Source organism: Lampris incognitus, chromosome 2 (genome assembly GCF_029633865.1).
Source record: "Lampris incognitus isolate fLamInc1 chromosome 2, fLamInc1.hap2, whole genome shotgun sequence".
Classification (NCBI taxonomy): domain Eukaryota; kingdom Metazoa; phylum Chordata; class Actinopteri; order Lampriformes; family Lampridae; genus Lampris; species Lampris incognitus.
Window position 1 is genome coordinate 113,184,423 of NC_079212.1, and position 25,354 is coordinate 113,209,776.

Here is a 25,354-nt window from a genome sequence, read left to right on the forward strand (position 1 = left end):
CTATTGGTTCCTGTTGTGTTTCCTTTGGCTTTCCTGGGGCTTCAGGTGGGCTTATCCGAGAACTTAAGCCCTGCCGTAAGCGCTTTTAAAAAGGCAGGGCCATGGCAGTAAGCCATCCTGCGAATTTCACCATTTGTGAATGCCACCATTTTAAATGTCGCATCGCTAGCTACAAGCTAACGTTTGCTATCTAGTTTGTTAACGTTTCTTACAAGTTGTTATAAAACAAAAAATGGAAAATCCCAAATCTAGACAATACTGGATGACAGGGGAGACCCAAGCACTACTCACGATATACTGCGAATCTGATATTCAGAAGCAGCTGGATGGCATCGTAAGAAAATGAAGCTGGGCTATGAAACGTGTGTGATGCAGTAGGGCTAGGGAAGTGGGAAAACAACACGAACTGAAGACCTTGTGCTTAGGTTCCAGGTTATTCATGTCAGCAACAATAATGCTAGGATGAAGCAATCAGAGATCACAAAAGCCAGCCTAGTCAGAACGCTGTGTCGGCATCAATTAATTGTCTCTGGTGCCTTACCTGTGAGGGGTAATCATGAGCTGTACAGTAGGCTCACCTCAATGAACTGCTGGCTGGCTCGGTACTGTAATGAGCAGGGATTCGGCTTTGTTGATAACTGGCCTTTTTTTTTTCTCCTGGAGCCGCCCATACCTAGGGACTTACTAGGGACTTATCATTCAGCAGGTTGCAGGTTATTAGAGAGCCTGCTAGGTTTAAATCTAGTGTGGATGTGGAGTCAAGTAGTTTAATTAATATGATTGGTCAGGGAATTTCTCATAGTGTAGATTATCAGACTGACAGCTTGGTCTATAACATTGAGACTGTCTCCCTACCCTGCTGTATTGCTCCCAAGCTCTCCTCCCCTAAATGTGTGAATCACAATAATCTAATAATTATTCCTACCACTGGTGGTGGTGAAATGTGCAACGAAGTACCTAATAATCTACAGAACCAAACATCTAATGTTATCAAAAATGTCACCACATATCATCCAAAGCGTTGGTTGTCAAAATTGTCAACAAGGTGTCTGATTCCAATTAACGTTTCACCTATTGGTAGCTCTAAAGTTCTGCCTACTACTGATAACTTCCACAAGATGCTTAAATTTGGTTTCATGAATATCAGATCATTGTCTACCAAAGCATTACTATTAAATGATCTGATTCTGATGATATGAAACCAAATGTTTTCCTTCCCTTAAATGAAGCTTCCCCACCCAACTATACTTAGCTTGGGTAAATAAACAAGGTGGGGTGTTGCCTTAATATATAAATATAATTTCAATCTGACTTCTAGACTTGAATCTAAATTCCAGTCTTTTGAGGCTGTTGTTCTTGGTTCATTTCCCTTAGCCATGAATAGACTCGGCTCAGTCCAAATTGTGATATTCTATTGGCCTCCTGGCTGTTACTCATTATTTTTTGAAGAATTTGGAGAATTTGTCTCAGGCCTTGTTAGTCACTCTAAGGAGATTCAAATTCTTGGTGATTTCAATATTCATCTGAATAAGGCTGCTGATCCTCTAAGTAAAGCCTTTCCGGCACTAGTTGATACTTTTGAGTTCACTCAGTTTGTTCAAGAGTCGACTCATTGCAGTGGTAACACCCTTGATTACATTTTATCTAAAGGGATAGCTGTTTCTGATCTGAATGTCTTGCCAACCACATCTGCTGTGTCAGACAATGTTCTCCTCAAATTTGAATCATTATTGGCCTGTCCAGTTAATGTCCACACAGATGTAATTGCCACTCACCACATTGGGCCCTCCACTGTAGCTGCATTTGGCCAGCAGCTGCCTGAAGTCTTGGCTCCTTTTACTGTAGTAACTGATTCTGTTGAAAATTTCACTAGTGACTTAAATATGGCCCTCTCTAGTCTCCTTGATTCAGTTGCATCTCTCGCTACCATAGCTAGGTGACTAAAGAGGCCTACATCCTGGTTTAACGATGAAACACGTGCTCTTAAGTGGGCCTACAGGAGACTGGAACGTAAATGGCGAAAATCAAAATTGGAAGTATAAATGCAAACGATCGTTCCATCCATACATCCATCTATCATGGCATGAGTGTTTATTGAAATACAAACATGCTTTATCTGCTGCAAAAGCAACATATCTCTCTCACTTAATAGCACTCACAGCTTTAAAGGTCTACCATCCGCAACTCCCCTCCAGTCTCTCTCTGCCACAAATCCCGCCCCCAAATCTCCTACTGGAGACCTGACTCAGCCTGCCTCTCAGGCGGGCGTCAGCACCCACGCCGAGTGCAACACAGGGGACCAGGGATCGAACCACAACAGCCTGGCCGGCAGCTCCGCCCTAGCATTGGACCTCGTCCACGTCGGCACGAAGCTCTGCCACCAGAACCAACACCATGGCAGAGGATGAAAGGAAGTGGACCAGCAGCCACAGCCATACCCACCACCAAACCAAGAACACACCAACAACACCTGTTAACACCAAACAATAATGAACACTGTGCTTAAGACCACCCAACACCGAACGTTAACACAGCACACTACAGGAAATGGCAACTAGCCAGACCAAAGCCGCCAATATCCCGGACGAGCCCCCATTTGTTACGACCCTCGGTCTGGAGAGGGTGCAACAATTAGTGTACTGGGTAACAGTGAGGTGAGGGTGCAACACAGTGAGACAAACGTATAAATATAATAAAATAAATATATTTATTGAAACAATGACAGGACAAGGGAACCGAACGGTTGCCAAAACAATAAACTATTAACAAAAGTAACCCACCCTTGACAGTACTGAAAAGCACCAAACCTAAAGACAAAAGTGGCAACCGCTGCTAACCTAGTGTGTCTAACAAAGGTAAGCTATGTGATGGGGTGTTTGCCCATGGGCATCTTACCTTGATCCCCTTGCCCAAAAGAGCTAAATAACTGAACATAACTCAAAATAGTCAAAATGCAAACTTAACCAAAAACGGGCCAGACATTACAAACACAAAGTAGCTACAACACACAAACTAAACTAGCTGGCCGTTGAACTGAAGACATGTGGGGGTTTAAATGGGAGACTGAACGGCTGATGAAGATTGGATTCGTTGACCGGTTGATTAGGTGATGAGGAGCACCTGGCGGATACCTGAATGTAGAGTCAGAGTTAGATACAGGAGGCAACACAAAACTATACGGACACACCCGTGGCCGTAACAGTCTGCTTTAGTAATATTATATGGTGTACCTCAGGAATCAGTTCTTGGCCCTCTACTTTTCTCTCTTTATATTTCACCTCTTGGCCAAATTATACGCAGTTATGGAATACATTTCCTTTGCTACGCTGATGATACTCAGCTGTATGTGCCTATAAGGGCTGATGATCATACTCAAATGACTAATTTAGGGGCCTGCTTGGTTACTGCGAAAAATTGATGTCACTTAACCTTCTGCTTTTAAATTCGGATAAAACCGAGATGCTGGTCATTGGCCCTGCTAGACACAGACACCAATTGATACAAGGCAGGATGGATCCATGCTTTCATGTTGTTGACGCCAAATTCTGACCCTACCATCCGAATGTCGCAGCAGAAATCGAGACTCATCAGACCAGGCAGCGTTTTTCCAATCTTCTATTGTCCAATTTTGGTGAGCCTGTGCGAATTGTAGCCTCAGTTTCCTGTTCTTAGCTGACAGGAGTGGCACCCGGTGTGGTCTTCTGCTGCTGTAGCCCATCTGCCTCAAGGTTCGACGTGTTGTGCGTTCAGAGATGCTCTTCTGCATACCTCAGTTGTAATGAGTGGTTATTTGAGTTACTGTTGCCTTTCTATCAGCTCGAACCAGTCTGGCCATTCTCCTCTGACCTCTGGCATCAACAAGGCATTTTCGCCCACAGAACTGCCGCTCACTGGATATTTTCTCTTTTTCGGACCATTCTCTGTAAACCCTAGAGATGGTTGTGCGTGAAAATCCCAGTAGATCAGCAGTTTCTGAAATACTCAGACCAGCCCGTCTGGCACCAACAACCATGCCACGTTCAAAGTCACTTAAATCACCTTTCTTCCCCATTCTGATGCTCGGTTTGAACCGCAGCAGATCGTCTTGACCATGTCTACATGCCTAAATGCATTGAGTTGCTGCCATGTGATTGGCTGATTAGAAATTTGCGTTAACGAGCAGTTGGACAGGTGTGCCTAATAAAGTGGCCGGTGAGTGTATGTCTTAGTTTGGATATGTGTGTTCTTGTAGTTTTTTTGATGTGTTTTTGTCTTTGTGTTGTACTGCTGTGAGCTGGGGGAAATGAGATTTTGTTTCATTTCATATACCCAAGTGCATGAAGTGAAATGACAAATAAAAGTGTTCCTGGTTCCTATTAAATGCATTTGTTTCATCCAGACTTGATTACTGATAATGTTCTGTTTTCAGGTCTGCCAAATTCTAGTAGTAAAAGTCTTCAGATGGTTCAGAATGCTGCTGCTAGAATCCAAATAAATCTAGGAAATTTTACCATATTACACCAATTCTTGCCTCCCTTCATTTGCTTCCTATCCACGTTAGATCAGAATACAAGGTGCTTCTGCTGACTTATAAAATCCTACATGGGCTTGCTCCATCTTACCAGTCTGATCTCCTTAAACTGTACATTCCATCTTGAGTTCTTCACTCTCAAAATACTGGGCTCCTGTGTGTACCCAAAATTAAAAAGAAGTCAGCTGGTGGCAGGGCCTTTTCCTATCGGGCCCCATTCGTGTGGAATAACCTGCCTGCTGCCATCAGACAGAGTCTGTTGAGTCCTTTAAATCTAAACTTAAAACTCATCTTTTTGCCTTATCTTACAATTAGTTGCCTTTAAGTTGAGTACTTCACAACCTGTACTGCGTGGCGGGTCGGTTTCTGTCTCATTGAATTTACCAAGCACTTTTCTGCCGACGAGATTATAGCGTATAGATTATAACTAATTGATGACTTAATTGATTGAGTAATGACAATTGCAAACTGTTCTCTTTTCTCACATGTCTTTTCTCTCTCTTTGAACGATGTCTTCTCTTTTCTTCTTTTTCTGTGTGTGAATGGTGTCATGTGAGTCTCCCTTGTGTGTATGTGCAGTCGGTCCTCCTCCCAGGTCTCTGTGGTGATGGTGGTCACCACCTGGACACTGCTTGGCATTCCCCTCATCACATTTTCTTTTTATATATCTTATAAATCCATATAACTTTTGTTGTCCTGTTTTTTTTTTTTTTTTTTTTTTTTTGTATGGTGGTGCTGGTTGCGTGGCTTGGGTCTTGGGCTGTTCCGGTGATGTCCGGACGCTGCTTGGCATCCTGCACATCATATACTTCATAAAATTGTATAATTCCATTATAATTCTCTTATCTTCTTTCAATGTTGTATTCTGCAAATTGTGTAAACACAGCATCCATTGCACATTGTCTGTGTTGGGAGAGAGAGACCTCCTCTGCTGCTCTCCCTGAGGTTTCGTCCTATTTTTTCTCCCTGTTGAAGGTTTCTTTTTTAGGGAGTTGATCCTTTTCCAATGAGGATCTAAGGACAGGATGTTGTGTTGCTGTAAAGCCCCTTAGGGCAAATTGGTGATATTGGGCTATACAAATAAAATTGACTTGACTTGACTTGACTTGTTTAATCACTAGTGAGTACGAAACTACAGCAGCAGCTGGAGATAGGGATAATGGCAGGTTGCACTATTTCACCCCTAGTGTTTACCATTGCCATGGAGGTGATAGTTATCACAGGGACAAGTATGACAAGTATGGACAAGTATGTGAAGTTGGTTGATTTTTTTTTGTCTTGGCTTCTTTTCTTCTTTTTTTTTGGCCCACTAACTGTCAGCACAAAGGACTTAACATCAGATCCTGTGTATAAGTGAATAAACTATGCCCTTGAAGAAAAAGACCCTCCTAAGGGCTAGTCAGGAGCCATAAGCTCAGTGACCCACAAGGAGCAGAAAGACTACGCATTGTGGGTCATATAGGCCTGCTAGTCTTCTTTGTAATGACTAAAAAATTCTTAGTTCAATGTCTGTGAATGTTCTCATTCATCCAGGTCATGGTTATCCAAAGGAATTGAATCAAGTGCAGCTGGACTTGGTATAAATCCATGAAGACGTTTCGCCTCTCATCCAAGAGGCTTCATCAGTTCGTGCCTTTCTGACTAGACCAAGCTAGTCTGACTGGCTAGTGATGAAACTCAGATATTTATCCTCTTTGGAGTCATTATCAGAGCTATTGATGTCCATGGCTCTTGTGTTCCGATGTTTAGCCACGCCCGTCGTTATCAGAGCTATTGATGTGCATGGCTCTTTGTGATCCAATGTTAAGCAGCGACGGTCATTGGGGGTGTTAGTTTCGACTTCATTAGTGCTCCCTTCAGTGGTCATGAGTCGTTGGAGCCGTTAGTGACCGACTGTTGTTCTTGGAGGCTAAGCTTCTTGAGTCTCCAGGGTAGAGATGAAAGGACGGCATTGTAAGTGGGAGATAGGTGGCGTCGCAGACCTCCTCCTCTGTTGAGGGATGGTTTTTCCAGTTTCACATAGATGGCTTCCTTCACTCCTCTTTCAAACCATCTATCTTCCCTGTCCAAAATGTGTACGTTGCTGTCCTCGAAGGAGTGTGTCTTCTCCTTTAGGTGTAGATAAACTGCTGAGTCTTGTCCTGAGGAGTTTGGCCTTCTGTGTTGGGCCATCCGTTTGTGTAGTGGTTGTTTGGTTTCTCCTATGTGTAGGTCAGTGCAATCCTCATTGCATTGTACAGCATACACCAGATTGCTTTTTTGGGTGTGTGGTACACGGTCTTAGTTCAATATTAGTGAACAGCAGGTATATAAGCAAACTAATCAATGCAAACCAGGTGGGGTTCATTGGGGCAAAATAACATCAAAGCCCTAAATGTACAGTAACTGGCAAAAAAGTCTGACCAACCTTCAGTGCTACTTAGCCTTGACACAGGGAGGGCATTTGATAAGGTGGAACAGGAATACTACTCATTGGAGTAAATTGACTTTTATTTGATGTTTATTGGTTTGCTTAGAACTCTAAACAACAAACAAGACTGTAGAATTAGACCAAATGAATGCTGCCCCAACTTTTTTTAGATTGGGAAGAGGCGAGAGACAAGGAAACCCATCCTCACCAATATTATTTGATTTAACCATGGAACCACTTGCTGAGTTGATACAAAGGGATGATCAAAATGAATGAGTACTGGATAGTAAAGGAATGGTCCATAGGATTACAGCTTGTGGATGACATTTTTTATCTATAAAAAATCTGAGGACATCCTTTCCAGCACTTTTACAATCCCTGGAGATTTTTCGAGAACTGTCAGGCTACAAAGTAAACAAAAAGAAATCAGTGGTATTAATGAGTACAATGAGTTGGCCTGAACAACTACCCAAAGGAGATTGGATCAAATTGAGCTAGGGTATGTGTCAATTGTTAACCTAGAAAACTTCCCCTGCCTCCCATTTTTCCGTGATACACCTATCCACTTTTTCTACAGTGGAACACGAGGCATATTCTTCTTCTAAGGTGGAAAATGATGGATATGTGTATTATGAAAATACTTCAAAACTGTACACAGATTTTTAGGATTTTGCATCTACTACTACTACTACTACGACTGCTACTAATTTCGGCTGCTCCCGTTAGGGGTCGCCACAACGGCTCATCTGTTTCTATTTCTTCCTGTCCTCTGCATCTTCCTCTGTCACACAGCCACCTGCATGTCCTGCCTCACCACATCCATAAACCTCCTCTTTGACCTTGCTCTTTTCCTCTTCCCTGGCAGCTCCATATTCAGCATCCTTCTCCCAATATACCCAGCATCTCTCCTCCATACATGTCCAAGCCATTTTAATCTTGCCTCTCTTGCTTTGTCTACAAATCATCCAACCTGAGCGGTCCCTCTAATATAATCATTCCCAACCCTGTCTTTCCTTGTCACTCTCAATGAAAATCTTAGCATCATCAACTCTGCCACCTCCAGCTCCACTTCCTGTCTTTTCGTCAGTGTCACTGTCTCCAAACCATATAACATAGCTGGTCTCACAATCATCTTGTAAACCTTCCCTTTAACTCTTGCTGGTACCCTTCTGTCACAAATCACTCCTGACACTCTTCTCTACCCACTCCACCCTGCCTGCACTCTCTTCTTCACTTCACTCTCTTCTTCACTTCACCTCCCTCTCATTCAACATTCAACATTCAATTCAAGATTCTTTATTTGTTATCTCATTATGAAAATATAAGAGAGTAAAGTTCTTGAATGTTCAGCTCCTCAACACTGCAGCAACAATTGCAATAAAATAACAATGAAACAGAACAAAAAGCAGTAATAATAATGTGTGTATGTAGGCCCAGCCTTAATAAATGTGCATATGTGTGTGTAGTTGTTTGCATATTTGTGTGTGTTTGTATATGCCAAGCTTCTTCTGTGTGTGTGTGTGTGTGTGTGTGTGTGTGTGTGTGTGTGTGTGTGTGTGTGTGTGTGTGTGTGTGTGTGTGTGTGTGTAAACTGATGATCTGCTGAAGACCATAGGTCAGTACCATCAGTCCAGCACCAGGCTTAGTGTCTTTTAATGTTCTTTGTTCAAAAGCCTGGTTGCTTGGTGGAAAAAGATGTTTCAGAGCCTACTGGTCCGGGTTTGAGGCTGCGGTACCGCTTGCCTGACAGTAGCAGCTGGAACAGTCCATAGTCGGGGTGGTTGGGGTCTTTCATAATCCTACAGGCTTTGCTGACACAACATCCATTGTATATGTCCTGGATGGAGGGAAGCTTGCATCCACTGATGTCCTGGGCGATCCGCACAACACTCTGTAGTGTTTTGTGGTTGTGAGCAGTATAGTTCCCATACCAGGCAGTGATTCATCCAGTCAGGATGCTCTCGGTTGTGACTCTAGAAGGCCTGTAGAATCCTGAGCCCTATGCCAAACTTCTTCAGTCGCCTAAGGTGAAAGGTGTTGCTTGCCTTTTTCACCACATGGCTGGTGTGTTCATCTCAGGTGAGGTCCTCGGTTATGTGGACACCAAGGAACTTTAAGCTCTTGACCCTCTCTACAGCAGTCCTGTTGATGGCAATGGGGTCCAGCCTCCCCCCTTTCTTCCTGTAGCCCACAATCAGCTCCTTGGTTTTGTTGACGTTGAGAGAGAGGTTATTCTCCTGGCACCACATTCACACATAGGTACTCCGTCTTGCTCCTACTGACTTTCATTCCTCTTCTCTCCACTGCATACCCCCACCTCTCCAGGCTTCCTCCTTGTTAATCCACTGCATTTCCTGATTCACTATCCCCAGATCATCCAACGTTCTCTCTTGCTCGTTTTCTTCATTCATCAGCACCTCAAAGTACTCCTTCCACCTTCTCTCAGCACACTCTCCTCGTTTGTCAGCACATCTCCATCTCTGTCCTTGATCACCCTAACCTGTTGCACATCCTTCCCAGCTCAGTTCCTCTGTCTAGCCAATTGGTACTAGTCATTTTCTCCTTCCTTAGTGTCTAACCTCTCATACAATTCACCATACGCCTTTTCCTTTGCCACCTCTCTCTTTGGTTTATGCTGCATCTCCTTGTACTCCTGTCTACTTTCTTCATCTCTCTGACTATTCCACTTCTTCTTTGCCAACGTCTTCCTCTGTATAATGTGCCGTACTTTCTCATTCCACCACCAAGTCTCCTTGTCTTCCTGTCTCTGTCCTGATGACACACCAAGTACCTTCCTAGTTGTCTCCCTTTCTATTTCTGCAGTGCTTGCCCAGCCATCCAGCAACTCTTCACTACCATCCAGTGCTTGTCTTAACTCCTCCCTGAACTCCACACAATAGCCTTCCCTCTTCAACTTCCATTTGATCTTTGGCTCTGCCTTCACTCAATTCCTCTTCTTGGTCTCCAAAGTCATCCTACAGACCACCATCCAATGCTGCCTAGCAACATTCTCCCCTGTCACCACCTTGCAGTTTCCAATCCCTTTCAGATCGTGCCTTCTACATAAGATATAATCCACCTGTGTGCACTTTCCTCCACTCTTGTACATCACCCTGTGTTCCTCCCTCTTCTTGAAATATGTGTTCACCACAGCCATTTCCACCCTTTTTGCAAAATCCACCCACCAACTGTACTTCCACATTTCTCTCCTTGACACCATACCAACCCATCACCTCCTCATCACCTCTGTTCCCTTCAACAACATGCCCATTGAAGTCTGCTCCAATCACCATTCTCTCCTCCTTGGGTACACTCTTCCACCACTGTATCCAACTCACTCCAGAATTATTCTTTCTCTTCTATCTCACACCCAACTTGCGGGGCATATGCGCTGATAATATTAATCAATACACCTTCGATTTCAAGCTTCATATTCATCACTCTGTCCGACACTCTCTTCTCCTCCAGCACACTCGACATTCTTTTCCTTCAGAATTACCCCTACCACATTTCTTCTCCCATTTGCACCATGGTAGAAGAGTTTGAACCCACCTCTGATGCTCCTGCCCTTCCTCCCCTTCCACCTGGTCTCTTGCACACACAGTATACCTACCTTTCTTCTTTCCATCACGTCAGCCAACTCTCACCTCCACACTCCTACCCTTCCTCCTCTCTCGCTCTCTCTGGACATACCTTCCCCCTCTCCTTCTCCTCCACCCAACAGTAGCATAGTTTCTACCGGCACCATGCTGGCCAACTTTACTGGTGGCGGTCATTGGTAATCCAGGCCTCAACCGACCCGGTATGGAAATCTTATTTATGATCCACATATTTGATTTGGCAAAGATTTTACGCCAGATGCCCTCCCTGACGCAACCCTCCCCATTTATCCGGGCTTGGGACCGGCACTAAGAATGCAATGGCTTGTGCATCCTCAGTGGCTGGGTTATTTTTTAGGATTTTGCATATACTTCTGAAAATGTACATTAAGAAAATTTGTTGATGCTAAGATCCATCCATCCATTATCCAAACTGCTTATCCTGCTCTCAGGGTTGTGGGGATGCTGGAGCCTATCCCAGCAGTCTTTGGGCATCAAGCGAGGAGACACCCTGGACAGGCTGCCAGTCGTATTAATGATCAACTTCATCTTTGAGCTAAGCCCAATTTCTTAAACTACGTTTTCACAAGTACATGCAAAATCTTAAAAAATTCATCATAGTTTGTGCTGAGTCTCATTCTTGGAAGACATAGAAGCTGAATGAAAAGTAGTCTGATCAGTATGAGGAACTGTTTAGGTAGTTTGATATGATCACATTTCTTTGTATATAGTGAAATGAGTGACTTTATTAGTGTTTACTTTTGCTAGACCAGCCATCCATCTTTGAAGTTTGAAGGTTTTTCCTTCTTGTTAGAGGAGCTGCCAGCGATCCATGGTAGATATCCAGCAATTGAGCTAAGCTAATCAAACTGCAAACGCAGACATCAAAAAAGGTATCTACTAGTTTGTCTGACTATGTGTAAGGAGGACACATAGTAAAAATCCCAGAAACTGAACTATCCCTTTAAGAAAGCATCTGTTGATTGTACAATGGCAGCATAGTGTTGAATCAGCTGATAAGCACTTCAGCACAACAGCTCTGCACAATCTAAAGAAAAAAAATTGAGGCTTGTGGCTAATATTCAAGACCTGTCTCTCTTCAAAACCTACAGTCTGAGCAGAGTTCCCACACTGTGCACTTTTAAACCTGCAAAGCTTAATGGAATTCCATGTGCCAGGTATACAAAGATATGCAGCTGTCATTTGCTCATTCCAATAATCAGTCCATTGTTAATGTAAATCGAACACAGGCATGCATTTTTTTTAATCTTCCTTCCACAAACATTAGAGCATGGAGATGGCTTTAAGAACAGAGGCTCCTAAAGGAGGGGCCTTACATTTGGATTGGCATGTTGTATCTCCTTTCTATTCTCTAACTCCTGACAGCAATTAACAGCTACAAAAATTTACCAAACAACCTGAGCTAGGATTATTAAACACCTATCATTACATTCAGCCTATTAGAGGATTAGCTCTGTCTGCAGAATGGATGTCTCCACTCTCCCACTTCGCTTTATCCTAACAGTGTTTACACTGCTAAAAATCCTGGCAGAACGCACTGAATTCATAAACAGCAGGACACATTGTGTCATGATGATCAGGATAACATCAAATTGGTAATGAACTGTTTTTGCATTTTATTTTTTTTCTGTTTCTGAATAGGGGTAAAAAATAGGTAAGACTAAAGAGAGTAATGTAGATACAGACCTAATGTTTGCCAAACCACTCATAAAGATATCAGTGTATTCCTAGGGAGACAAGATAGAGTTTTTGTTTTGAACTGATTAGACTTTGCCAGAAAAAAATAACCTTGCACTCCAGATATTGGAATTGATTTGCTCCTCTGGAGTGGTCCAGATATTTACCCTCTTGCTAATTGCAAAAGGCAAGGCTCCTTCACTGTAGGAATTTTAAGACTTACTGAGGAGCAATGCACTTTCTATGCCTGTTGGACTGGTGCCACACTCCATTTGAAAGGTCTTTCTAAGTGGCTTGCATGGAATTGCCTTGTCCAAATTGAGCTGCTTTAAAAAGTGGGTGGAACACTATTTGAAAAGAGTTGGCAAGATGACAAAAAGTATTTGTTACTGTGGGGCATCTGTAGCAGTGCATTGCGATCATGTCCATTATTTTTTTTTAAAAAGTTAAGTATTAGCTAAGATTTACGGAGTTCTTCCTAAAGATAATTTTGCTTGTAACATTATTTTTGGCTTTGATATTTAGATGGAGTCATTCCTATCTCTTGTTATCATCATTCTTTCTCACCAAATTGCTGTGAAGAACATTTGGTCCACAGACAGACAAACGCACAAGCAAATAATTCTCTTAGTTGCTCAAAAAGGAACCATGCCAACCTTAAAGAGGATACATTTTTCCTCATTGTGATATGTAGCTGCAGGAATAAGAGATCATGTTCCATCAAATTCCTCTGGCCTTGGTCGTGTGGCTAATAAAGCAATTTTATCTATCCGTCTATCTATCTATCTATCTATCTATCTATCTATCTATCTATCTATCTATCTATCTATCTATCTATCTATCTATCTATCTATCTATCTATCTATCTATCTAACTACTATGTAGGTATGTTTTAGATTGGGTATTTCTAATGCATGTATGGAATTCTTTTCAAACTCTCTAAAGACTACATGTTTGTGCTGATACTTGTGTCTGAGTTAACCTGGATACTTGTGTCTGAGTTAACCTGGATGCTTGACGAGGTTAAAGAGATTGTAAAACCTTATTAATTTTTTTTTTGGAGCTGAAAACATGTTGGTTTTTCCATAGGGTAGTAAAACTTATTGTCTGGTGATGAATTCAACAAAAAACAAGACACCCTCCCCCAAGGTTTGTTTTCATCAGGGCATCAAAGATACAACACTGTACTCCATTGCCAACACACGTATGAGACCGATAAAATATGACGCAAGTAGAAAGGCGACATGCTGGTGTTAGGCATCTAAAATCTCTGGTTATACTTGTGAAAAGCTGACGTGAGGTGTTCTATTACAGTTATGCCACCTTCAGCTGCCCCCCCCCCGCATACATACACACCATCATCATCACTCTCCTCTATATCAACACCCATTTTTTTTATCCTTTTTCTAAATGCGAGTGGGTGTAGACAGGCTAAAAATTTATGTTTAAATACTCTTATACAATGATCAAAATCATTCTCAAACACAGATGTTGCTCACCTTTTATTGATGTCACCATATTGAAATAAATGAAAAGAAAATGACTGTGGGTGTATTGCACAATAGCCAGTAACAGCTTGAGTAAAAATTTGACCTTCACTCATTGTGTTGTCTTTATCTTTAGTGGAAAAAATTAAATGTCTCAAACTTAGTATGTAAATGTAACCTATGTGTAGATAAAGTATATGTTTATGTAATGTGTTTAACATTACAATGACTCTTTACCTTACAGATCAGGAACGGATAGGAAAAGACTCCTCCTATGAACAGGAAGGAAAGGTGCAGTTTGTCATTGACGCCGTCTATGCAATGGCCCATGCCCTGCACAATATGCACCGCCAACTGTGCCCAGGAAAGGTGGGCCTCTGTTCGAAGATGGATCCCATCAATGGCACTCTTCTGCTTAAGCATATACGTGGCCTCAACTTCTCAGGTCAGTCAACTTTAGGTGGAATTGAAAGCATGTTTGTTTATCTAAGATTTTTTTTTTCTAAACCAAACATACTGCAGGCCACAATTTGAAAACTGTCAAAAAGAGGTGTTTAATAGGGACAGTGTAATGACCTCTGTTCTGTCAGACAACTCTGATCCCGGTGCAAGCCTTTTGAAGACTTTTTCGTTTTTCTTTTTTTTTTTATTCATTTTTTTCCCTGTGGAACCATATTTCAAATGATTTTTTCATGACCAAAGCTTTACTTTTTCAGATGAGACTACAAAACGTATGACCTTGTTCATTTTATTCATCTAGAATCAACCATGATTATCTAAGGCTAGATAACCTAAACATTTCTGACTATACACCCAGCCCAGACATTGAAAAGCAGCTTGTTTATTATTTCATTCACTTTGCCATTTCATTGTATTTCTTTCTTATCTCATGCACAATTACATATCAACACCTAGCCGTGCATTACATAAACAAATTATTTGTTTCTTGAGAACAAGAGTTGGGGTCCAAAATTATGCAGGAATTTGCTGTCTGAAGCAAAGTCAGAGGTTTATCTATTTGCGCAGGGTTGAGAGCATGTTATGACAATTAAAGTTCTTTAATCAAGACTTGAGGTTTTTTATACAAGTAAGATTAATTTCAACTTCTGCCTTTCCAGCAGAATTAATTTAATGAGATGAAATAAATCCCTTTATTTGTCATTCTAATATCCACTTGTTGAACTGGCAGAGTATCAATTCAGTGTTTAATTCATATCAGCTTATTTAATTTAATGTTGTCAACAAAAACTGACATGTGCTTGATTTATGGCAGAGTATCAGCTAAGGCAGACAGAGCTTTTAATAGTGTCATATTCAAATACTTTTTACATATAATACTGTGTTGGTAAATTTTGATATATCAACTATTATTCTCCACTCCTAGGAACAGGAGAGAACAAAATGTCTCACCCACAGTGGTGCAATGCAGCACCAATGCACATGACTGTTGCAACTAACTACACGTCATCAGTAGTGTAAAATTAAATTGTTCTTTTTTCCATTACATACACTGTTCAATTCTCTGTTTGTAGCACTGGTGGATATGCTAATGATCAAACTATTGATGGAAATTGATTGATTGTATTACTACTATATATATTTATCGTGTTAGCCATACCACATGTATTTGAACTTTCAAGCATTTTGATATATTAATATGCTGAAGCTGAAAGATAGTACTTTAAATTAGACATTTAATATTTACTTTCTAGTGGAATATATATATATATATATATATATGTGTGTGTGTGTGTGTGTGTGTATATATATATATATATATATATATATATATACACTACCGTTCAAAAGTTTGGGATCACCCAAACAATTTTGTGTTTTCCATGAAAAGTCACACTTATTCACCACCATATGTTGTGAAATGAATGGAAAATAGAGTCAAGACATTGACAAGGTTAGAAATAATGATTTGTATTTGAAATAAGATTTTTTTTACATCAAACTTTGCTTTCGTCAAAGAATCCTCCATTTGCAGCAATTACAGCATTGCAGACCTTTGGCATTCTAGCTGTTAATTTGTTGAGGTAATCTGGAGAAATTGCACCCCACGCTTCCAGAAGCAGCTCCCACAAGTTGGATTGGTTGGATGGGCACTTCTTGCGTACCATACGGTCAAGCTGCTCCCACAACAGCTCAATGGGGTTCAGATCTGGTGACTGCGCTGGCCACTCCATTACCGATAGAATACCAGCTGCCTGCTTCTGCTCTAAATAGTTCTTGCACAATTTGGAGGTGTGTTTAGGGTCATTGTCCTGTTGTAGGATGAAATTGGCTCCAATCAAGCGCTGTCCACTGGGTATGGCATGGCGTTGCAAAATGGAGTGATAGCCTTCCTTATTCAGAATCCCTTTTACCCTGTACAAATCTCCCACCTTACCAGCACCAAAGCAACCCCAGACCATCACATTACCTCCACCATGCTTAACAGATGGCGTCAGGCATTCTTCCAGCATCTTTTCATTTGTTCTGCGTCTCACAAACGTTCTTCTTTGTGATCCAAACACCTCAAACTTGGATTCATCCGTCCACAACACTTTTTTCCAGTCTTCCTCTGTCCAATGTCTGTGTTCTTTTGCCCATCTTAATCTTTTTCTTTTATTGGTCAGTCTCAGATATGGCTTTTTCTTTGCCACTCTGCCCTGAAGCCCAGAATCCCGCAGCCGCCTCTTCACTGTAGATGTTGACACTGGTGTTTTGCAGGTACTATTTAATGAAGATGCCAGTTGGGGACCTGTGAGGCATCTGTTTCTCAAACTAGAGACTCTAATGTACTTATCTTCTTGCTCAGTTGTGCAACGCGGCCTCCCACTTCTTTTTCTACTCTGGTTAGAGCCTGTTTGTGCTGTCCTCTGAAGGGAGTAGTACACACCGGTGTAGGAAATCTTCAATTTCTTAGCAATTTCTCGCATGGAATAGCCTTCATTTCTAAGAACAAGAATAGACTGTCGAGTTTCAGATGAAAGTTCTCTTTTTCTGGCCATTTTGAGCGTTTAATTGACCCCACAAATGTGATGCTCCAGAAACTCAATCTGCTCAAAGGAAGGTCAGTTTTGTAGCTTCTGTAACGAGCTAAACTGTTTTCAGATGTGTGAACATGATTGCACAAGGGTTTTCTAATCATCAATTAGCCTTCTGAGCCAATGAGCAAACACATTGTACCATTAGAACACTGGAGTGATAGTTGCTTGAAATGGGCCTCTATACACCTATGTAGATATTGCACCAAAAACCAGACATTTGCAGCTAGAATAGTCATTTACCACATTAGCAATGTATAGAGTGTATTTCTTTAAAGTTAAGACTAGTTTAAAGTTATCTTCATTGAACAGTACAGTGCTTTTCCTTCAAAAATATGGACATTTCAATGTGATCCCAAACTTTTGAACGGTAGTGTATATATATATATATATATATATATATATATATATATATTAAAAAAAGAAACTTATATAACATCATGGGAGATTTGTCACGTAAACCCATGCTGAAGGGTTCTATTTTGTAATATTTTGTCAGTGCTGATAGTGGATTAACTGTATACAGAAGGTGCAGTACAACATTAAACCAGTAAATTAGTAGCAATATTATTCATTTCCATATACTATATATTCTACTAATTCTGTATTTTCTCAGAATCAAGTGTAACGGTGATGTATAGCATATAGTTGGAGATTGTTGTAGCACAATCATTTTGGTGTAGGAGCAGGACCAAAGGTATAATGCAACCAATTCACATTAAAAATGTCTTTTATATGATCATCTGTTTGTCCAACACTAACAGAACTGATCTTGTGAATGGGAAAAGTTCTGTTCAAAACCCTGGGTGAGCTGTAAAATCTAATTGGGAAATGTAAACAAACAATGCTTCATCTTCATTCAGAACAATGCCAAGTTGCATATGAACTAGTTATTTAACTACCCAGCTGCTTCGGTGGAACAACCCAACAACCGGGAGCATGAGTGAAAAAAGGAGCATATGTGCTCAGCAAAAAAAAATTTCTCCCATGATTGATGTGAAAATGGGAAAATATGAACACCTGATGACAAGGTTATTTTTGCTTACAATCCATTTCACATGCTGTTCCATGACAGGCAGTATGCACTTTGCTATCTCAGACCTTCCAAAACAAGCTGTCTGATATGACATGTAACAACATTTAGTTAACACTATTTTTTTTTTAATTGTCTGAACTTTGACTGAAAATAATTTCTAATATTTTGTTTGGACAGCAGTATTTTTTTCCCATTTACTGCATACTGACTTACAGTGTTGTTTAATGTATATATCCTATTCAGAGCTAATTTACAATCAAATTTATCAGTGCTAATTTTTCGCTTCCTTGTTTTTTTCCGTCAAAATGATGTCGACGATAAAAATGATGACTTCAAATGACATACTTGCCAAAATGTCAGAAAAAAATTTTAAGGATGTTTTTATTCTTACTCTGTTTCAACCTTAAAGCTATTTTGTTTTATTCCATATATTTTACTTGCACTTAAGACATCACTGAGCTTCGCACAAAGTCCACAGTGCAGATTTTCATGCCACCATGGAGCAACATGATCATTTTCCATCCCTACTGACTTTTGACATTTGATCTCATCAGCAAGTAATTTTAGAGATACCCTCTATTAAATACTCCCATACAATAGGAAATGATCTATGACTAACATGATATGAAAGCTTTTTGAACAATATATGATGTTCACAGAAAGTTGAATCAGTTCATCTGGACACAACATTTATTGAGAGAAATGTTTCATCACTCATCTAAGTGACCTCTTCAGTCTCAATGATTACAGGTATCCCCACCCTTATAAACAATACAGTGGCGTAATGAGCGAAAACAACAATCGGTTTCATATGCAAATTGTTGTGACCAATAACTAGAGTTTCAATGGCCATGTGTACGATTCACAGAGGATTTGGGAGTTTGCAATCACAGCATTGCAAGATGGCGACATATGTACTCCTAGGCTCCCCCCTCGGTTCAGGGATGGTCATTCCCTCGTCACATAGATGGCCTATTCTACTCCCCATTCAACCAGCATTCCTCCCTATCAAGGCAATGCACATCCTCACTCATCCTTGAAAGAGTGGCCACTGGTCTATAGATGGGTGTAGACTGCAGAGTCCTGGCCTGACACGTTAGCTCTCCTATGTTGTGCCATCCTCTTGGCCAGTGTCTGTTTGGTTTCCCCTGATATAAAAGTCACGGCAATCCTCCTGGCACTCAACAGCATACACTATATTGTTCTGTTTGTGCTGGAGGACCCGATCCTTGAGGTGGACCAATTTTGGTCGCAACGTGTTTTGGTGTTTGAAAGCAAATGAGATGTGGTGTTTGGAAAATATGCATCTCAACTTTTCCGACACTCCCACTACATACAGAATCACCAGTGGTTTATGCTTAGCTGGTGCACTGTTTGGGCATCTTCCTGGCTTTGACAAACATCCAGTTAGGATAACCACACCAGGGCCTATTTAATGTGGGATTTCTCACCGCTGTGTCAGTGGGGGCATTGTCAGCTCAGTGGAACAGCATCCTGATGACTTCTAATTTGTGCTCCAGTGGATGATGAGAGTCAAACCTTAAGTACAGATCAGTATGTGTTGATCGAAAAGAAGAAAAGAAGAGAGCTTTTAGAGCTGGCAGTAAGGAGGAGTTGAGAAAAATCCAACGGGACCTTATATTAAAGTGAGAATCAGGGAGGCTAAAGATAACTACAGGAGGAAGTTGAAGCAAAAACTCCAACAAAACAACATGAGAGAAGTCTGGAGTGGTATGAAGACCATCACTGGTTTCAGGCCGACTGGCAGCAGAGCAGTGGAGGGCAGCTTGGAGCGGGCCAATGAACTTGATGTGTTTTTTTAACAGATTTGACACAATGACCCCTCCCTGCCCCCCCCTGGTCTCATCTGTTGCCTGCCCTCACCAACTGTCAACTTCACTGCCCCTCCCTCCCCCCCTTACATCCCAAAGCCTCCAGTGGGGCCCCTACCCCCCCCCCCTCCTTGGGTTCCTGGACTAAGGGCCTTCTCCGTCCTGATGACCCCCCCCCCATCTGTAACACCTACAGTGTGCTTCACAGTTGACCATGTCAGAAGACAGCTGGTGAGACTTAATGCAAGCAAGGCAGCAGCCCCAGATGGTGTTAGCCCCAGGGTGTTCAAAGCCTGTGCCCCTCAGTTATGTTGAGTGCTTCACCATGTCTTCAACATGAGCCTTAGACTTCAAAGGGTTCCCACCTGCCTCAATCCTGTGCCTAAAACATCTTATCCCAGGGACTCCAAGGACTACAAACCATGAAGATGCCGGAAAGACTCATCCTGGAGCAGCTTTGGCCCATGGTCAAGCCACACTTAGACCCCCTCCAGTTCACCTACCAACCCCGACTGGGAGTCATTTTACTGCTTAGCTGTGCCTACACCCACCTGGATAAGCCAGCAAGCACTGTGAGGGTCATGTTCTTTGACTTTTCCAGTGCCTTCAACACCATCCGGCCAGTTCTACTGGGTGAGAAGCTGACAGCAATGCAGGTAGATACCCCCCTTGTGTCCTGGATTGTTGACTACCTTACTGGTAGACCACAGTATGTGCGCTTGCAACACTGTGTCAGACAGGGTGGTCAGCAACACTGGGGCTCTGCAGGGGACAGTCCTGTCTCACTTCCTTTTCACCCTCTACACCATGGACTTCAACTACCACACAGAGTCCTGCCATCTTCAGAAGTTCTCTGATGACTCTGCTATAGTCGGATGCATCAGTAAGGGTGAGGAGGCTGAGTACAGGGCTGTGGTGGGAAACTTTGTCATGTGATGTGAGCAGAACAATCTGCAGCTCAATGTGACTAAGACAAAGGAACTGGTTGTTGATCTGAGGAGGGACATGACACCAGTGACCCCTGTCTCCATCCAGGGGGTCAGTGTGGACACTGGAATACTATAAGTATCCGGGGGGTGTATATAGACAATAAACTGGGCTGGGCTAAGAACACTGATGCCCTCTACAAGAAAGGGCAGAACCGTCTCTACTTTTTGAGGAGGCTGAGGTCCTTCAACGTCTGCCAGACAATGCTCAGGATGTGGTATGAGTCTGTGGTGGCCAGTGCTCTCCTGTTTGCTGTTGTGTGTTGGGGCAGCAGGTTGAGGGTAGCTGATGCAAACGGGCTCAATAAACTGATCCGCAAGGCCGGTGACACTGTGGAGGTGGATCTGGGTTCTCTGGCGGTGGTTTCTGAGAGGAGGACGCTGTTGAAATTGCATGCTATCATGGACAATGTCTTCCACCCACTCCATGACATGCTGGTTGGGCACAGGAGTACTTTTAGTAATAGACTCATTCTGCCAAAAAGCACCACAGAGCACCTCAGGAGGTCATCACTGCCTGTGGCCATCAAACTTTACAACTCCTCCCACAGACTCAGACTGTCAGACACTGAGTTAATGGTCATTGGACTGGCCCTGTTGAGTTTTATTTGTGCTGCTTGTTGTGTGCTACGGTAGTGCCATATAGATAGGGTGTTATGTGCACCATGCTTGTTGATATGTTTTGTTCCTATTTCTATTTCTTATTTATCTTTTATTTCTATTTGTTTCTGTTTCTATTTTCTTATCTTGTTAGTTTATAGGTATTAGAGTGTGGGTGTCTGTAACAGAACCCAATTTCCCCTCGGGGATGAATTAAGTATTCTGATTCTGATTCTGAATTACGGTAAACATCAACAATCAAATGTCCCCCATCACCAATTGCAATTTCACAGTCTAAGAAGGCTAATCTGTAATTTTTCTCATCCTCCCTGGTGAACTTGATGTGGTTGTCCACCAAGTTAATGTGGTCGGTGAAATGTGGTACGTCCTGAGATTTAAATTTAACCCAGGTGTCATCCACAAATCTGAACCAATGGCTGGTTGGTGTCCTTGAATAGGACATCAGAGCTCTCTTTTCCACTTCCTCCATATGCAAGTTAGCCACTATAGATGAAACTTGGGAACCCATAGCACATCCATGCTTCTTCCTGTAGCACTTCCCCCTGTATGTGAAGTACATGAGGGGGTATAAGTGTGTGGATACCTGCAGTCAGTTGAGACTAATGAATTCACTTAGATGAGTGATGAAACGTTTATCTCAATAAATGTTGTGTCCAGATGAACTGATTTGACTTTCTGTGATTTATTTACCTGGATTATTGAGCATGCATAAAGACAATACACGATGTTGAAAAATACTGATTGTGTGAGATTATTACCATAAATTTCCACCAACTGCATCTATTTATTCTCCTTGTTCTGCATTGAGTTAGAACTCATAAAGTATAAAAAGGAAAATATACATGGAAAAGAATGATGTATTTATGTTGTGTTAATTCAGAATTGTGTTGGTTCACTCATAAGGAAAACCAAATCTGATATTTCAGAACACAATTGATGACTGAGGGAAGTGAGGTGCATGAAAAGGAACAAGACAAAGGTCAAAACCTAGTATATGGCTAGACCATGTATGGTCAATGTTCGAAATTGTGGCCTATTTGTTATAGGGATAGTCAGTGGTAGTGTCTACAGTGTGAATTCCTGGATATTAAATGTTCATCTACAGGACTTCCGGTTATGGTGTGGTGCTAAGAGGTTGCAACTTTTTGGCTCTGCTGCTGGCATGTAATTGATCCTTCAATGATAACCAGAATTTAATTCAAAGACAAGCAACATGTATATAAGAGTACTGGGTGTTAAAAATGCCATGAAAAAGATGCAAAAAGGACAACAGGAAATGACAATGCGAGGACACACATTTTGAGGGTGAAGAAATAAACAACACCATGGCCACCAGGGATGACGACCTCGACGAAGGAGATGGCAAAATATTGGACTCAGGCGAAAATAGCAATCAAGATATCATGAAAGCCATAATGTCCTTAAAAGAGGACTCTAAGAAAATTGATGTGATTCAAGCAAAAACTATTGATATAAGAAAGCAGGTACAGGAATGCACAGGGCGCATTGGGCATGTGGAACAATGGATTTCTGGCACTGAAGACAACGTTAATGGGCTAATATCCAAAGTCAGCACATTGGAAAGCACTGTTAAATCTCTTACCAACAAAGTGGGAGACTTGGAATGCAGATTCCGATGGAATAACATAAGACTGGTGGGCCTACTGGAGAAGTCAGAGGGCCAGGATACAATTACATTCCTGGGAAAATTGTTACCGAAAGCTCTGGGACTGGAACTGCGGGAGGTCTTGGTAATTGACCGCGCTCATAGAATTGGCACCCTGCCAAACAACAACTTACACAAGACACATCCGAGAACAATTATTATGAATTCCTTGAACTTTAAAGAGAGTGAGTGAGCATGGAAAGTAGCCAGAACCAAAGGAAAAGTCATATTAAACAATGAACAAGTCTTGGACCTCTCTGCTAGTGTACACAGGATGCAGCGCGGCTATGATGAGGTGTGAAAGAAGTTTTGAGACAAGGCGATCCATAAGCACAGAATCATCTTTCCGGCATGGCTCCTGGTGACACACGCTGAGACATCTCTCACTTTCCGAACTCCGGCTGAAGTGGACAAGTTTGTCCAGTCTCTGAATGATTGAGGCGGACCTGATGATGAAATGCTCCGTCAGGAAAGTGTAGTGGAAATACTGATTATTCTATTCATATCACTTACACACAAGGTAATAGGATGATCCTTTTTGTTCTTTTCCATTGGATAGGACTGCGTATCGTTTCTCTTTCCATTCTCATGGCTAAAATAAATGTTCATCAGGTTGGTAATAGGGAAAACAATGACATTTATGCGCCCAAAAAAATAGACAGCTGAAATGTCATTTGCTTACAAGAGACATTCAACCAATCATGGACTTCACGTGGCCAACAGCTGTATTATTCAACTCTTTTGAATGTTTCTACATCCATCAGCATGGGTTCCAGGCATGTGAATATTTGTTGTGTGCCGCTTTGACTGTTGTGTACAGGTTGCAGATATTACATAGTTCATGTTTACAAACTTTGAGAGGTTAGTTAGCATTCGGTTAAAACAGTTAGAGAATAACTAAAAGTGAGAGATACGGTTCCTGGTAGTGCATAAGCCCATTTTGCCCATAAGCAGTAGTTAAGGAATGGGAAAGGAGGGGGGTGTTCAGAGGACATGGACTCCACTGGGGATTCAGGGTGGGTTTTACTTTTTTATTTGTATTTTTATTTATTTATTTATTTTGGTCTTTTCAACTTTTTGTTTGTGGGTGATTCTTGATGCTATATTATATAATGTCTAATAGTTGGAAGGTAAAATGTACCTCATGGAACTGTAGGGGTTTGAGAAAAATCACAAAGGTGAAACAAATGATGAGCAGGATAAAATTGTTGCAATCAAAAAAAGTTTTCTTACAAGAAACCCACCTGCTGAGGGTGCCAGGTGTTGTCTGCGCTCTATACCACCCATGCTACGGGGGTTATGATACTAATTCATAAATCTGTTCCACTACAGATCCAAAATATAGTTACCTTCTGGTAGATATACAGTGCATCCGGAAAGAATTCACACCCTTTCACTTTCCCCACATTTTGTTGTGTTACAGCCTTATTCCAAAATGGATTAAATTCCTTTTTTTACTCATCAATGTACACACAATACCCCATAATGACAAAGTTAAAAACGTTTTGTAGAAATTTTTGCAAATTTATTAAAAATAAAAAACTGAAATATTGCATGTACATAGCATGTACATAAGTATTCACACCCTTTGCTATGACACTCAAAATTGAGCTCAGGTTCATCCTGTTTCCACTGATCATCCTTGGGATGTTTCTACATCTTGATTGGAGTCCACTCGTAGTAAATTCAATTGATTGGACATGATTTGGAAAGGCACACACCTGTCTATATAAGGTCCCACTGTTGACAGTGCATGCCAGAGCAGAAACCAAGCCATGGAGTCAAAGGAATTGTCTGTGGACCTCCGAGACAGGATTGTATCGAGGCACAGATCTGGGGAAGGGTACAGAAAAATTTCTACAGCTTTGGAGGTCCCGAAGAGCACAGTGGTCTCCATCATTCGTAAATGGAAGAAGTTTGGATCCACCAGGACTCTTCCTAGAGCTGGCCGCCCAGCCAAACTGAGCAATTGGGGGAGAAGGGCCTTGGTCAGGAAGGTGACCAAGAACCCAATGGTCACTCTGACAGAGCTCCAGCATTCCTCTGTGGAGATGGGAGAACCTTCCAGAAGGACAACCATCTCTGCAGCATTCCACCAATCAGGCCTTTATGGTAGAGTGGCCAGACAGAAGCCTCTGCTCAGTAAAAGGCACATGTCAGCCCGCTTGGAGTTTGCCAGAAAGCACCAAAAGGACTCTCAGACCATTAGAAACAAGATTCTCTGGTCTGATGAAACCAAGATTGAACTCTTTGGCCTGAATGCCAAATGTTACATCTGGAGGAAACCAGGCACCTCTCATCACCTTGCTAATACCATCCCTACAGTGAAGCATGGTGGTGGCAGCATCATGCTGTGGGGATGTTTTTCAGCAGCAGGAACAGGGAGACTAGTCAGGATTGAGGGAAAAATGAATGGAGCAAAGTACAGAGAGATCCTTGATGAAAACCTGCTCCAGAGCACTCAGGACCTCAGA

General features: G+C 41.8%; 1 protein-coding gene across 1 annotated transcript in view; it reads left to right on the forward strand.

Annotated features, from left to right (window-relative positions):
* The window catches only part of LOC130107019 (metabotropic glutamate receptor 4-like), a 362,767-nt gene that overhangs the window by 291,925 nt on the left and 45,488 nt on the right, over window positions 1-25,354 (forward strand). Inside the window, exon 6 of the mRNA XM_056273411.1 lies at window positions 13,949-14,149. Within this exon, the coding sequence (XP_056129386.1) occupies window positions 13,949-14,149 (201 nt within the window). The remainder of the gene's footprint in view (window positions 1-13,948; window positions 14,150-25,354) is intronic.